The following is a 16,876-nucleotide window of genomic DNA, read 5'->3' as shown; positions in this document are numbered from 1 at the left end:
TCTTTTGCTACTATACTCCCAGAGGAGCCCTGGCGGCACAGTGGCTAAGATATGACTGCTAATCAAAAGGTCGACAGTTTGAATCCACCAGCTACTCCTTAGAAACCCTATGGGGCAGCTCTACTCTGTCTTACAGGGTTGCTATGAGTCAGAATCAACTTGAAGGCAATCGGTTTGCTTTTTTTTTTTTTTTAAATACTCCCAGAACTTAGAATAGTACCTGGCAAGTAGTGAGGGCTCAATATATAGTTATTAAGAGGAAGCAAAGAAGGAAGGAACAAGTTAAAGTCAACTCAAATAAGTAACAGTATGCTGTTGTTTGGTGCTGTCAAGTTCATTCTGACTCATAGTGACAGAGCAGAACTGCCCCATAGGATTTTCTAGGCTGTAATTTTTTTTTTTTAATCTTTACAGGAGCAGACTGCCAGGTCTTTTCTCCTATGGAGTCACTGGATGGCTTCAAATCACCAACCTTTCTGTTAGCAGCTGAGCTCTTAATATCGTGCCAGTAGGGCTCCTTAGTAATAGCATAGAAGGCATGAAAATATTTTTTAAAAAAAGCTGTGAATGAGGTAGAATGATATTTGGGAAGCACTGGAACAGTTGACTAAAGTAACAAAGGAGTAGCGTCTGAGGTCTTAAAAGCTTATGAGTGGCCATCTAAGATACTCCACTGGTCCCCCTCAGGGAGCAAGGAACAATGAAGAAAACTAAAGACACAAGGGAAAGGTTAGTCCAGAGGACTAATGGACCACAAGTACCACGGCCTCCACCAGACTGAGTCCAGTACAACTAGATGGTGCCTGGCTACCACCATTGACTGCTCTGACAGGGATCACAATAGTGGGTCCCAGGCACAGCTGGAGAAATATGTAGAACAAAATTCTAACTCACAAAAAAAGACCAGACATACTGGTCTGACAGAGACTAGATAAACCCTGAGAGTATGGCCCCTGGACACCATTTTAGCTCAGTAATGAAGTCATTCCTGATGTTCACCCTTCAGCCAAAGATTAGACAGGCCCAGAAAACAAAATGAGACCAAAGGGGCACACTAGCCTAGGGGCAAGGACTAGAAGGCAGGAGGGGACAGGAAAGCTGGTAATAGGGAACCCAAGGTTGAGAAGGGAGAATGTTGACATGTCATCAGGTTGGTAACCAATATCAGAAAACAATATGTGTACTAGATGTTTAATGAGAAGCTAGTTTGTTCTGTAAACTTTCATTTAAATTACAATAAAAAAAAGCTAACAGCCAAGAAAACCCTATGGGATAGTTCTACACTGTCACGTGGGGTTGCCCTGAGTTGGAATTGATGAGACGGCACCTAACAAAAACAGCAGCAATGATACTGAACAGGTTTCAACGGAGCTTCCAGACTAAGACAAACTAGGAAGAAAGGCCTGGCGATTTACCTCTGAAAATCAGCCGATGAAAACCCTACGGATAGCAACCATCCAATCCACAACTGATCATGGAGATTCATTTAGGTATTGTCTATACATGTTTTCATACCACAACTGCAGAGTTAAGTGGCCCACAAAGCCAAAAATACTTACTATCAGAAAAACTTTGCTGACTCCTCACCTAAACAATGTGACAGGTATGACACAGCTGATGAATGGTGGAAGAGAGACTGGAACCCAATTAGTCTACCTGAAACTAAGGTTCACAACTGTATCGTCAGTACACATAATAGGGGAATTGTCTATTTTCATTAAATGAATTGATAGTAAAAAGAAAGGGGGGGAAGAAACAAGGGAGTTTGGAGAGGGAAGATAATGAAAGATTATGGAAACTTCACTGGTAGACTAAACATCTGGAATATTATGAGACAATATGAAATATATGAAATACCCCAGGTTATAATACCAGTCCCTGGGAATATTCAGAAGGTTCTTCACAGATCTCTACAATTTCTACTCTGTGATAAAATTGAAGATTATTTTTAATTCATTTGGGAGAACATTTGACTAAAGAGTAAAGATTTCTCATGGAACTTGGGTTTCAGTATTAGCGGTTCTGCCATTTTCTGAGGCAAGTAGGTATGCTGTGGAAAAATGACAACTGTGCCCGGAGTCAGAAAACTTCTGAGGTTTTTCTTCTGGCTCCAACATTTACTAGATGTGTGATTTTGTGAGAAAGTCCTAATCTCTAAAATTTTGGTTATTGAAGACTTCCGAGGGTAAAGTTGAAATATAAAGGAAGAAATTGAGCAGGACTTGTTTTTAGTTACAACAGTTATGTGCGATTTTATTGTGTTTTAGAAAAACTACAACTAGATATGTGGAGGGAGTCCTTATGGCACACTCATTTAAGCATCTAGCTATTAACCAAAAGGTTGGCAGTTTGAATCCACCAGCTAGCTGCTCCTTGGGAATACTATGGGGCAGTTCTACTCTGTCCTATAGGGTTGCTATGAGTTGGAATCAACTCGATGGCAACGGGTTTGGTTTTTGGTTTATAATTAGATATAAAACCTATGATTTCACAGATATTATTTATCAGGATGTAAGGATGTAGTTAAGTTAAAAAAAAAAAAAAAAAAGGAAAGGAGTAGGGATTATTTCTTGCAACCCTGGCACTCTTGATTACCCTTGCCCTGTTTATTTTCATCAAAACCATTTGTCACCATCTGACATTAATTTTTTCAATGTCTGCTATATTACTGAAATTCTTGGAGGTTCTTAATAACAAAAATACGAGAAAAGGGATTCATTAATATAACTCTCCATCAAATGGATTCCTACTTCAATTCCAGTGATCTTCCTTTAATCAATCACTTACAGCAGCTGGAGAGCAATGCACCTGTCCAATTGGAAGAATCAATTTTTGAGCTGAAAGGGATCTCAGCTCTCTCATTTTACAGATAAGGGGGTAGATAGCCAGGAAGGGCTGGTGATTTACTCAAGGCCACACAAGCAGTGACTGGCAAAGCGTAGACTCCAACCCACATTACTTAAAGACAGGTCAGTGCTCTTTCCACAGCATCTATTTAAAGGCAATATAGATGAGTTTTGTGCATCTTATAACAGACCTCAAAATGCTGGAAATCTAGAACTTGATGGGATAGTCATTGGTTGCTTCATTCAGACATTCAAGCATGAAGGGTCACCACCAATAATCAAAACAGAAAAAGCAAAGTGGGAACAAAGATGAGTAAGAAAGCTAGAATTTTCTGACCCATAGTCTTATAGAATAAATATGAGAAAGTTTAATATTGTATTATTGATGAAAACATCAGAATTACCTCCAAGGACCATGCCAGCCTGACAGCACTTTCTAAGGCGACATGCTGGACAGTTTTTTCTGCGGATTTTATCAACAATGCAGTCATTTCTTCCAGCACATAAATAGTTATGCTGCCCTAAAAGTGAAAAAAAAGTAAAAATTATTTACAATATCTAAAGACCACTAGAAATTTTATGCAATGACAACCAAAAAAGAGGACAGAAATTATTTAAACAGTCTGTATATATTTTTTTCCACATCACCTACCATTATAATTCTATGAGTTATACATGGAGGACTGACATGAACACCCTTATTTTGGCTCACGATATGCCTGGAGGCCATTAAGCTAATGATTTCCCAGCAACATCACTTGAGTAAGTGCACGAACGTCAGGGGGCATTATGCAGCCCCTGTCTCAGCCAGCCTCTTGCTCAGCATGACCGATTGTTGGTGATGCTACAAACCTACTCAAGGTTTCACCAGTGCCTTCAGGAGCCTAAATGAGAACACAGCTTAAGAAGTAATTCCAGGGTTCCTTTAACAATCTTTTGAACAAGATTTCTGTGTATCTTCTTAATAGTACCAATATCAGATTGCTCTTAGACCTTCCCATCATTTCAGGATTAGCTACATGTTGCTGATAAGCATTAGCTGCTTAAGATAGTCAAACTCTAGTAAGGCCTTTCTTTCTGGGGTTTAAGCCTTCAAGAAAACAGATATAGACTAAAGAATTAAAGAGCTCTGTGGAAAAGACTTAATTCTATTGGAAAAGCCTGGAGCTATCTCATATGCTTGGAGTCTAATGACTGAGAATAGCTGTAAAAAATAATGTTACCAATTGTACTGACTTCATTGCCTGGTTTATTTTGGCCACAAATTAGAAAACACAGAGAATAGAAATAATGTCTAAGGGAGAACAATTTAAAACAGTGAGAAGTACTCATTGAAGGTGAGGATAGAATTATAGAAGAATTATGGATAGAGCACATCTCTCTGTGGTCATTCTGTATAGGGGGAATGCCTTGTACCCTTCAAAAAGCCTGGCATATGAATTTAATATTCGACAATGATTTTTAAGCCACAAATATGTTCCATTTAATAAGACATGGAGCAATCTAATTTATTTAGGTTGAATAAAAGTGGTAAACTTTAAAACATTTGAGCATAAATGTGTAAACATTAAGTAACTGGAAAATTTACTTTGACTCTCCTTATTTTCCAACAATAGTTACTGTGTTTTCCCAGTTTCTTTAAAATAGACTGTGAGTCTTTTAACATCATCAGTTTACTTATACCTTTTAAGCAATAAAAATAATTTTAAAAGATTATGGAAATACCCCTATAGTATTTTACATTAGTCAACATTAAAATTATTCCCTCTTCCGGCTTCAGTTTGCAGTAAAGGAACACACAGGTGCATTCAACGTGTGCTTAAGCAAGCAGAGGAAAGGGTACGCCCAAATGAGATGTGGGCTAAAATGTTATGTCTATGAGACAGCTAATAACAAAATGATTTTTGACCTGGGGCATTTCTGGAGAAGTACAGATTGTCTTTTATTGGAAACGTATTCCTCCAAGAACTTATGATCGTATACACTTACATGCTAGTGCTCATTCTCTTTTTTAGGAATCCTGGGAGTTGGGCTTTCCCCTCCTAATAAAAGGTGTGTTATGGATTAAATTGTGTCCCCCAAAAATATGTGCTGTAAATCCTAACACCTATATTTGTGGGTGTAATCCCATTTGGGAATAGGGCTTTCTTTAGTGAAATCTTATCAGTGTACCGTGTGTCTTAAACCAATCACTTTTGAGATATAAAAGGAGCAGATTAGATACAGAAGAAAGCAAGCAGGAATGGCAGATAGATGCCATGTGGAGATCTCCAAGGAAAGCCAAGAAGAATGCTGGAGAAGCTGAGACAAAGATTTCTCCCAGAGTGGAAAGAAAAAGCCTTCCCCTAGAGGTGCTTGGTGCCCTGAGTTTGGACGTCTAGACTCCTAAACTGTGAGAAAATGAGTTCACTAAAGCCACTCACTTGTGGTATTTCTGTTATAGCAGCACTAAGGAACTAAGACAGGATGGCAATGAAGCCTCACATCCATGCCCACTTTCGTGCACATAATGCTGGTCCTACAGAGGTCAGCACAGTATACTGCATGCTACTTTCTGATCTGAATTCTGTTTTTGTTTTTACCACAAGTTATAATTGTAGGCGATGGAATGATTGTGGGAGTATATATAGTTCGGTCAGTCTGTCTGTCTGTCTAATCTATCTATCAATCTATGTATCTATGTATCTATCATCTGTCTGTCTATCATCTATCTGTCTGTCTATCTATCTATCTAATCTATCCATCATCTTTCTATCTATCTCTACCTTACTATTTAAGATCCTATACTTTCTCTTACAAGCAGAGAGAACAGAAAACAGAGAACACAATTTTCCATCCTATACACAGAACAAGTTTAAATAGTGCCCAAAAAACCCATTTCCATCGAGTCGATTCCAATTCATAGTATAGAATAGAGTAGAACGGCTTCATAGGGTTTCCAAGGCTGTGATCTTTACAGAAGCAGACTGCCAGATCTTTGTCCTGTGGAGTGGGCTGGGGAGTTCGAACTGCTGACCTTTCGGTTAGCAGCTGAGTACTTAACCACTGTGCCACCAAGGTTGCTTGGAGGAAGGCTGTTCCACTTTCTTCTCCTAGGTCATAAAAATACAGAGGAAAAAAAAAAAAAAAAAAAAACCCTGCTAGGGAGAGAAACATCAACAGCTAAGAACACACCTGATTTGCCTCATTTCTACATCTTAAATGACCTACAACGGCACCTCCTTCAGTATCTCAGAGAGAGGCCTCCTAACCAAGACTCTATGCTGATGAAACCATTCCTTCCTATCTGCTTTCAAATCTTGCCCCATCAATTTCCTCCTTTGTCCCCTAAAATATTTAGTCTCTCCCTCTCCAATGACAGCCTCCTTTCTTCTCAAGTTTTTCCGTTCCAAAAATTCTAGCCTCAAACAAAGTGAAACTCTATCTCACTCTTAATGCTCCTTGACTGTATTCCTTTGTCATCAAAGTTGTTGAGAAAATCATTTACATTTGAGGTCTCTAATCACCGAACTTCCTTTGTTCCTTAAAAAAAAAATTCCTTAGCTTACTGTAATTCAGCTAACACGTTCACGATTATCCTAAAGTTGCTTATGGTCATCAAGGATTCTCACCATTATCCTAAAGTTGCTTATGGTCATCAAGGATTTCCTCATTCCCAAATGCTGTGGCTGCTTTCTTTACCTTTGGCATTAATTGCTCCTGATAATTTCTCCCCCATCTTCCCCCACTCACTTTTTTTTTGGGGGGGGCACATCTCTTCTGACTCTTCACTTGTCTTTCCAACAACTCCTTTTAAATTTCATTTGCCAATCCCTCGTCCTCGGCCTATCTGTTGTATGTTGCATTTCACTGTACACACTTTGTGGATGGTCTTATCATCTTCTTTTGACTTTGATTTTCAAGTATCTATCTGACAGCAATAAGTACCATGTTCCAATACCATTTATCACATAGTCTGCCTTTTCCCCCCACTAAATTGAAATGTCATCGTAATTGTTGATGCTTAACGGTAGTGTTGAAGAGCAGTTACCGAAGTCAGACTGCTTGTTCAAAGCCCAGATCTGCAGCTACTATCCATAAGATAATACTACTACTGGTATTAATAATATGAGTAACAATCATTGAGCACTTACTATCACAGTGCCAAGTATTGTTATGAGCTTTTGCATGTATTAATTTATTTAATCATCACAGCAACCACGGGAGGTATTATTATCACTCATTTTATAGAGAGTTAACTGAGGCATAGAGAAGTTAAGTAGTGTGTTTAAGGTCATATTTATAGACATTTTAAGCCTGTTGCCAACAAGTCGATTCTGACTCATAGTGACCCTATAGGACAGAGGAGAACTGCCCCATAGAGTTTCCAAGGAGCACCTGGTGTATTCGAACTGCTAACCTATAGACTTTGAGATTAATAATTAAGTAGTATATGAACTTAAGAGTATGGGCTTTGAGAGAATACTGCTTAAGTTCGAATTTCGACTTCACCACTGGGTGACCTTTGGCAAGTAAAACAAAGATAATGTTAGTACCTAGGGTTGTTGTTAGGATTAAATGAGTTCATGCATGTAACAGCTTAGAATAGCCAGGCACATAGAAAGTGCTTAATGAATATCTACTATAATTATTATCATATGACTAGATCCCAAATATAATTAAGTCTGTTCTAGATGTGACCCAAGAATTCTAGTCAAGTGATTCAGATTTAAAGGCAGCTGAAAGACATTCTCAAGTATGTGGAAATTCAGGAAATATGGCCCAATATACCTTTCCTAAGGAGATTCCCAAGGATGTAATCCAAAAAACAAAACATGAGTTAAAACAGAGAGTACATGAGGTAGGAAGTCTGGCATGAAAGGATTGATGATGAGTGCTGAATTTAAACATATATTTAAGTATAAATGAAGAAATTACAGTTACCAAACAGAATGTTATTATAATTCTTGGGGGAAAAAAAGAGCTGAGAATTCCAGTGTTTGAAAACAGACATACATAAGAAGTTGGTTCTGGCTGAGGCCAACTGCTTTGAGTGGAAGGGAAAATTTCTGACAACTGAAGCTAATGGGGAGAATAAAGCCACTACCTTGAGGGGCTGGCACGACTCACATCAGTGTGGACTGCCCATAACAGACATGACTGGATAACGAAATCTGTAAGCTAGTCTACTCTAGGCTACAGTCATTTTTAACACTAAGTGTCGGGCTGTCAAAACTGCAAAGCAGATATGCTGTCAAACGATCAAAATATAGGGGGTATAGTTAGAATTTCTTATTCTCTAAGAGATATTCTGGCCTAAGAAATGTTGCAGCCAGCCAGTTCCAGCTAGAGCTGGCTAAGATAACTGAGCATGGGGCCCAGGCACAGCCTCTGCACCGCAGGGCTTGGCCAGGACTCAGAGCCACCAAGACGGCAAGGAATGCAGAAAGGGCCACTCTATTACATATATCACTCCCTGAGGTGCCTGGCTGTGTATGCAGGTGAAAAAAGTTCATGCCCAAATGCTCTGTTCAGACATCATCCTAGCAGCTATAAAATGTTGAAATGTGGGAGTTGTTAATCCAACATAATGCCTGTTAACTACTACTTTTCTTCAGGCTATGCTCTTTAATTGATATTCTGGTTTTGAAAAACACATCCATGTCCAGATCTACTTCCTCATTACTCATGAACCACAGGCTGATGGCTCACTGTGCACCTTATTGCTGCTCCTCAGTCCACCGTAGCATTGTCAGTAGAGAACAGGTCTACATTAAGTCACTCTATTAGACAAAATTAAAATCTATAATTCATGTTTAGGATTGGAGGCTAGATTTTATCATCTTACATATATTTAAAATGTCACAAAAGTGGCAAAGCTCTAAGTGAGAAGAAATTAGCTTATACTTTTAACTAGGATATGGCCTTGGCAGAGGAGCCCTGGTAGCAATGGTTCAATGCTCAGCTGCTAACCAAAAAGTCCTCAGTTCGAACCTAGTAGCTGCTCTGTGAGAGAAAAATACCATAAAGATCACAGGCTAGGAAGCCCTATGGGGGCAGTGTTACTCTGTCTTATAGGGTTGCTATGAGTCAGAACCAACTTAATGGCACCTAACAAGTGACAAGACAATGAGTTGAAATCTACTTGACGGCATACAACAACAGTCCTGGAAGAAAAGTGGATAATTAGCTGTAAATAGAGAAAAGCTTTAGCCATAAAAACTGTAACCCACGGCCACTGAATCGATTCTGACTCACAGCAACCCAACAGGACAGAGTAGAACTGCCCCATAGGGTTTCCAAGGGGCAGCTGGTAGACTCAAACTGCCAACCTTTTGGTTAGCAGCCAAGCTTTTAACTACTGCACAACGAGGGCTCCAAAAAAAAAAAAAAGCTTCAGTTGTCAGTTTTCCAGAAGCCGAAGTATTCTGAAGATTCATATAGAATGAGACAAAGGTTAGTACCATTTTGTCATATTAGCCAATCTGGGATTGGTCACATAGAACTGGAGTGAAGAGAGAGGGGAGGAATGAGTATCCAAAGAGTGTGAAAGCCAGACAATAACAAACCAGTACATTGTAAAGGATTTTAATGTTAAGACCCAAGGGTTTTTGATAAAATTGAAGGGAAAAAGTGGTGGGGGGAAGGCGGGGCGGGGGAGGGGGAGGAAACAAAATCTTACTGAGCATACTACGTGCCAATATACCAGGAACTTTACTGGTCTCCTTCATGCAATCCTTATGACAAAACAGATGTTATATAGGTATTTACTTTTCCCAAGGAGAAATGGCTTGTATGATGCATGGAAATCCTAAGGCCAGAGTAGACAAGCCAATGCCCCTCCCAGGCAGCCACCCATCTGTCAGTGGAGGTTTGCATGGTGCTATGATGCTGAACAGGTTTTATTGGAGCTTCTAGACTAAAACAGACTAGGAAGAAAGGCCTATCTATCCACTTCTGAAAAATCTGCCAATGAAAACCTTATGGATCACGAAGTTCTGATCTTGTTGTGCAAGGGGTTGCTATGAGTCGGGGCTGACTCAACAGCACCTAACAACAACAATAGCAGAGTAGACCTAAGGAGTCTTGAGCTTGGGAAAAAAAGGATACAGAATATGTTGACCTGTGGATAGAGATATGGGCACTAGGTACCCTAAAGGTGGGAGAAGTGTGGACTAGAGGAAAGCCAGGGCAGAGAATGATTCCTCCTTCTTTTATACCAGAATACTGCCAAGCTTCACCCTAAGCCAGAGGCCATCACAGGAGAACTGATTTTGTTCAAGTATCGGACAAATATTTACTTCAGTAGAAAAAAAAGAAATATTCCTAAACCCTTACATATCTGAGAACTGTAAAACTCCAAATCGTATCTGAGAATATATGTTGCCTTTTTTTTTCACTCAACTCAGCATGACAAAATTTTTGCAACTCCAGCATTTATTGCTTCAAAGGGAAGTTAGTCCAATTTTTATTTCTTGGTAGTTAGCTGGTGTTGTTTTTCCTGTTTAAACTCATGTAGGGTGTTTTCTATGTAAAATTTAAAGATTTGCCCAATATATGTAAAGATGAGGCTTTTTCAATTACATTTATGTGGAACAATGAGCCCTTTTGACATACAAAATAAAATTTTAACTCATGTGCTAAAGTTACTAATTTATTCTGTTATCCAATTCTACCGTTTATTAGCTATAAAACCTTAAATAAATTATTTAACTACTCAGAGCTTCATTTTTTTCACTGATGAAAGCTCAAAAGTTGTTTTAAAGGTTAAATGACATAATGTACACAACATATGTAGCACCCATAACAGACACAGAATGTTTAAGAGGTGGTAATTAAGACAGTTCAATAAATAAGTATTTATTGAATATCATGTGTCAAAACCGTTCTAGGTGCTGAGGGTACTGGACAAAGAAGATCCTAGGAGTCCACCTTCTATAGTCAATTCATAATTTTACTTGTTTTTTAGTTTCTTCTTCAGAAATACTGATTCTTTATGGACTGGAGATCTATATTCTATTCATCATATCGGTTATCCAACAGCCTAGACCACAAACTTTAGATTAAAATCGATGCCCACTCAAATTCTAGTTCCATCACCTTGAGCAGCTAAAACTTGAGATTATCTAATCAAAGTCTTAGCTTTCCAAGTAATAAGACAGTGATAAAGATAACCAGTATACGAGACGGTGACATGGATTAAATGAGCTAAGTTAGATGAAATACTTAGCATGATGACTGGCTCCTAGTAAAAACAACAGATCCTAGCTAGCAGTTTTCATCAGTTTCTCCTTTTCCTTTACTCTGAAGTACTCACGATGTATGAACACTGAGGTATGAACTCTACATAACTGATTTTATTTTCTGTTCTTTATGGCTTCCAATTTAGATTTTAACTGCTATCACATCTTTGGATCTCACTGTAGTGTTTTCTTATCTTATTAGCTATGATTACATCCTATCTAGTAATTTCCTTAAGGTACTCATTCTTGTTTCACAGTAGCTGTGGTCTTTTGTCAAACTCAAAAGCAGATTGCTGTTCAAATTTTTGTTTCTTTTGGGAAACAAATTATAAGCATGGTTTTCCTAAAGTCTAATCTACTCATTACTGATCCAAACCCAAACCCACTGCCATTGAGTCAATTCTGACTCATAGCAACCCTACAGAACACAGTAGAACTGACGCATAGGGTTTCCAAGGCTGTAATCTTTACAAAGCAGATTGCCACATCTTTCTCCCATGGAGCAGCTGCTGAGTTCGAGCTGCCAACCTTTCGATTTGCAGGCTAGTGCTCAGCCACTGTGCCACTAGGGCTCCTTTCATTACTGATAAAAAAAAATTAAAATACTTGACAACACTCTCTTGGGGGGAACGTGACTCTTAAATGAAAGGCTGGCAGGTTTGGTATATTCTAAGGTGCTCACTGAAGCAGGAAATTAGAATGAGTTGGATGAGTGAGGAGTATCAGGAGATGCAATTAGAGGAAGAAGAGTCAATTGCCAAGATTGAGAAACATGGCCCAATTGTCTGAGGGAATTAGTAAGGTCAGAATTGAGCCAGAAACAATGGTAGTAGAAAGAAAGGTGAGAGAGTAACACAGGTCCAGATTCTGTAAAGCCCTGTAGACCATTGTAAAGACACTGACTTTTCTCAGAATGAAATATACTGCCACTGGGCGGTTTTGACCAGAGAAGTAACATGATTTGATTTATATTTTAACAACATCATTTTGGCTTGTAGGTTGAGAATAGACTATACAGGAGGGCAAGGGTGGAAATGAGACCAGTTAAGAGGCTATTGCAATGTATACAGAAAAGAATAATGGTCGCTTAGACCAAGTAAGTGGTTAAGCACCCAGCTGCTAACTGAAAGGTCAATGGTTCAAAGCCACCAGCAGCTCTGAGGGAGAAAGATGTGGCAGTTTGCTTTGGTAAAGATTATAGCCTTGGAAACCAGTAAGCATGGTATACACTGATATACAGTAAGCAAGGTACACATGGGCTTAATTGTGTTTAATTGTGTTCCTTACTAATGTGTAGAGCACAGTTTCACAGATTAGTAAGTAAGCACAATTAAGCCCATGCGTACCTTGCTTATTGGGTAATCTGTCTCTGTATTAGCTTATCAAATGACTTAAGATTCTGTGATAACCCTTCAGAGTCACTCAGCCTTACCTGAAATTGGCTTTGTGAAAAAGTAGAATTAGATGGGTAATAATTAGCATTTTTCCTACTCACTATTTTGATGGTTTACGTTGCTGTTGGTTGCTGTCGAGTCAACCCCGACTCACGGCCACCCTGTGTGTACAGAGTAGAACTGGTCCAGAGAGTTCTCAAGGCTGTGATCTTTTGGAAGCAGATCATCAGTCGTGTCTTCCAAGGTGCTTCTGTGTGATTTCAAGTCACCTTTCGGTTAGCAGTCAAGCACTCAACTATTTGTGCTACCCAGGTTTGTGCTACAGAGGACCCCAAATATGTAAGACTATACTACCAGATTTTTAAGCTTTTTCTGGTAAATTTCTTAATCAATTGCTACTGCCATGTCCTACCTCAAACACCAGGCCTAAATGCTGTGGTGTAGTGAAAGAAGTTTTTATTTGTGAGTTTGGTAGAACTGGGCTTGACTACCAGCTCTATCACTTACTGGCTAGGCGACCATGGACAAATTGCCTTCTCTCACAGTCTCAGTTCTTTCACCTGCAGAGAGGGGTGGTAATAAATCCTCAGAGAACTGCTCTGAGAATTAAAGGAGGTAATGAATACAGTGCAGTGTATCTACTATGATGCCTGGTATCCAGTAAGGAACAAAAAGTGTTAGCTCCCAATTTTCCTCTCTGGTCCTCTCACATCCTTTAACACTCTTTTTGGAGAAGGGATTATCCTTAGAAGGGGCAATTCCCTATCTGCCTTCCACACTTAGAGAATGAAAAGTAACTTTTCCTTAGCAAAGAGTTGAAAATTCCTAATCTAGATCAAATAGTGTTTTAAATAATCTCAGAACATGTTTCCCTGGCACCACTCTCTGTCTATCCTCCTCATTGCTTCTAAAGATAACTTTCTAAAATACACGTCACCTCCTAGCTTAAAGGAGCCCGGGTGGCGCAGTGGTTAAGTGTTCAGTTGCCAACCAAAAGGTCAACAGTTCAAATCCACCAGCTGCTCCTTGTAAACCCTATGGGCAGTTCTACTCTGTGTTACAGGGTCGCTATGTCTCTGAATAGACTCAACAGCAATGCGTTATGGTTTTCCTAGCTTAAAAACTCTCTGTATAAAAAAAAAAAGTATAAAGCAGTACTTTATTATGTGTAAAAAAAATAGTTAAACAACTTGTGGAAATGCAGATTTCCTACTCTTTCTTAGATATTTTGATTCAGCATATCTGGAACGAGGCTCAGAAATCTTCATTTTAAACCAGGACCCTAGGTGATTCTGAAGCTGACAGTTTGAAGAGCAAGCTATGAAGAACACTGGCTTACCAGACAAAATTCAAACTGCAGCATGGAAGCATTATTTACAAGGTTCTTAAAGTTTCATGCTGGGGGAAAGATCAGGAGCTAACTTTTGGACATGCTAGTTTGAGATGTTCAGTAGTCATACATGAAGAGATCGGGTAGGCAGTTGCCTATATGAATCTGGAGATCAGGGGAGAGACCTGAGCTACAGATAGATATTGGGAGCAATCAAGATAGGGATACTTTACTGAAAGCCGTGAGAATGAATCAGATCACCAAAAAAGTAAGTATAAACAGGAGGGTATATAGCAGTATATAAACAGGAGGGAAAAGGTCCAAATACTGAGCCTTGGGTCTCTGATGTTAAAAACTCAAGAAGAGGAGACTAAAACGGAACCAGTAAGGAAGACCAAGAGAGTGTGGTGTCCTGAAACCCAAGCGAAGAAAAAACTTACAGGAAAATACAGTGATCAGACTTTGCAATGCTGAGGTCGTTGGTAGCCGCTAAAAGAGAAGCTTTGGTGAAATAATGGTGGCAAAGACTGGATTAGGTTTAAAGGAGAACAGAAGAAGAAAACTCACTGGAAGAGTTTTGCTGCAAAAGGAGCAGAGCAATGGTTGGTAGATTAAGGAGAGAGTGAAATCAACAAAGTATTTTGGTTTTCTTTTAAGATGGGAGAAATAATAAACATGTTTACATGCTGATGGGAATGATTCAACAGAGAGAGAAAAAAATGGTGATTTAAGAGAGAGGGGAAGAAGTCCTGGATCTTGCCCTTCAGTGGGCAGGACTAGACTGGATCTCCTAGATCTTGTGCACAAAAGAGGCCTTGAATACCAAAAAACCAAAATCCCATTGCCTTCGTGTCGGTTCCGACTCATAGTGACCCTATAGAAGAGAGTAGAACTGCCCCCATAGGGTCTTTGAGGAGTGGCTGGTGGATTCAAACTGCCAATCTCTTGGTTAGCAACCATAGCTTTTAACCACTGTACCACCAGGCCTCGAATAGGAGTGCAGATTCCCAGTAACAGAAGGCAAAGTCCAGTATGGGTCAGATGAGTACAAGCAATGGTGGCAGTCTGAGGAAGTTTTCTCAGAAAATTGAGGAGGAAGGTCAACAGCTAAAAATGAGAATGGGGGAAGAGGTGCTGGAAGGCTAAGATGAGAGGAAAAGGTGTGAGACAGTCATCCAGAAGCCAGGGAGAATGAATGGACGGTTGGCCAGACGGAATAGTCAGGATACTCATTTCCCCCCCTGAAATTCAGCTAGCAAATTTCTACTCTCCTTGATGTCAATCAGTTTTTATTAAAAATAATCAGAAGGATAAAGAGTCAATAGAATGTAGTGGATGAGAGAGAAGGCTCTCTGGCCTCCAATCTTTGCTCTGCCATTTATTAGCATTCACCTGTGCAAGTGATTGATCTTCTTTGTGCTTCATGTAACACATTTAGCCAGTTCCTGGCATGTAATAAATATTCAATAAATGCCATTAAATATGTTCAGAACCTAACCACTGAAACTCTTTGGAAGACTTCTGAACAAGTTAGGAAATTCTATTGGCAAGTACACAGCTCTGAATAGTTTTATCTATCAGGTACTTAAAATGCTTTCAGGGCAAAAGCAGGTAACAGTGGAGTCAGCCCCAAGCACCTGTTTTCCGAAATGCTCTCTTTATAACAAAAGTGTCTTTTAAATGATAGTTACTTCCTTTTTCTATCAAAAGCATTATCTTTATGAAGGGGCAGAATAAGTTTCCCTTCTGCTAAACGTTTTCTAAGCAGCATGCTTAAAGAGTCACTTTTCATCACAGGAAAGGCCAACAGTTTGGAATATACATATTTTTATAAAGGAAAATATGTGGCCCATCTTGAAATCTGACAACTCTTTTTAAGTACTTTGCAGTTGGAAAACCAGGTGCTAAAAAGGATTTTCAAGGTCATGCCTCGTCATGTTGCATAGTATTGTTAAGATTCCACTGTAATTTAAGGGTTCTGTGTCGAAAATCAACCACAGCAATGATATCTTACAGACTTTTGTTCACTTAAGACTTCAGCTTGTTTGCTGCAATATGTAACTTGTGAATGAATTTCATATGTAACATTGTATATAATCTTAACTTGATTCTTTTTTTTAAGTCACAGGAGTAATCCTATCAATGGTATATATGGTTTTTCCATAAAGCATTCTTTATAGTAAAGAAAGCAATTACTATTGAGAATATATCTTCTCTCTATAGCTTTGCTTTATTGACTCATCAAAAACACAGGGTTTTTTTTTTTTTTTTTTGTATATTTCATTATGGAAACAGAACCTTGCAACCAGCAAAATTCCATCATAAAGCACCAGGTGATGATGTGATAGTGTTAACTCAGATAAAAAGTAATTGTCAAATAGGCTCCTGTCCTCCAGCCACTGCTACCCTCAAAAGTGGAGAAGGAGGCTGGGCAGAGAAAAGGCAGGCAAACTTCATTAGTCTTAATCTGCACCAATCTCCTTGAGTAGGGCAACAAAACCAGTACCCACTAACCAGAAGATTCCTGGACTCTACTCAGGAGACACAGAATCATTCCCATTGATGTTTAAATCTAGTAGTTTAATATCCAGTTGCCGTTGAGTGGATATTGATTCATAGCATCCCTATAGGACAGAGTAGAACCGCCCCATAGGGTTTCCAAGAAGTGATTGGTGGATTCAAACTGCCTACCTTCTAGTTAACAGCCAAGCCCTTACCCACTGCACCACCATGGCACCTAACCTAACAGTGTAGTATTACAGCTGGGTACAGATGGATTTGGATTGCACAGTAGATCCTCTGAGATGTAACATGAACACACTGTGGAAACCTGGGCCAATCATAATTGTGACCTTGCATTTTATACAATTTAGGTTTTTGAACCTCTCCACTTTATGGCAGGAATTCACTGTAATATAAACCAATATATATGAATTCTGTTTTTCACATGTCCAGAAAAACTCCAACGCTATAGTTTTTTTTTCCTAATACTTATTTCTTTAAATCTTCAACAGCGTTTTCTATATATCTTCCAAAAGTATTTGCTGAATGCATTTAGCTTTCTACCAAGTTATTTTACATGTA

At 39.1% G+C, this 16,876-nt stretch overlaps 1 protein-coding gene across 2 annotated transcripts in view; it reads right to left on the bottom strand.

Annotated features, from left to right (window-relative positions):
• The window catches only part of PGR (progesterone receptor), an 83,038-nt gene that overhangs the window by 48,965 nt on the left and 17,197 nt on the right, over positions 1–16,876 (bottom strand). For both annotated transcript variants that reach the window (XM_049889479.1, XM_049889481.1), the window contains exon 3: positions 3,251–3,367. In XM_049889479.1, coding sequence (XP_049745436.1) covers positions 3,251–3,367 — 117 coding nt within the window. The remainder of the gene's footprint in view (positions 1–3,250; positions 3,368–16,876) is intronic.

The sequence above is a fragment of the Elephas maximus genome, chromosome 7 (genome assembly GCF_024166365.1).
Source record: "Elephas maximus indicus isolate mEleMax1 chromosome 7, mEleMax1 primary haplotype, whole genome shotgun sequence".
In the NCBI taxonomy this organism is placed as follows: Eukaryota; Metazoa; Chordata; class Mammalia; order Proboscidea; family Elephantidae; genus Elephas; species Elephas maximus.
Note: the sequence above shows the minus strand (reverse complement) of the source record. Positions and strands in the feature narration are given on the sequence as shown.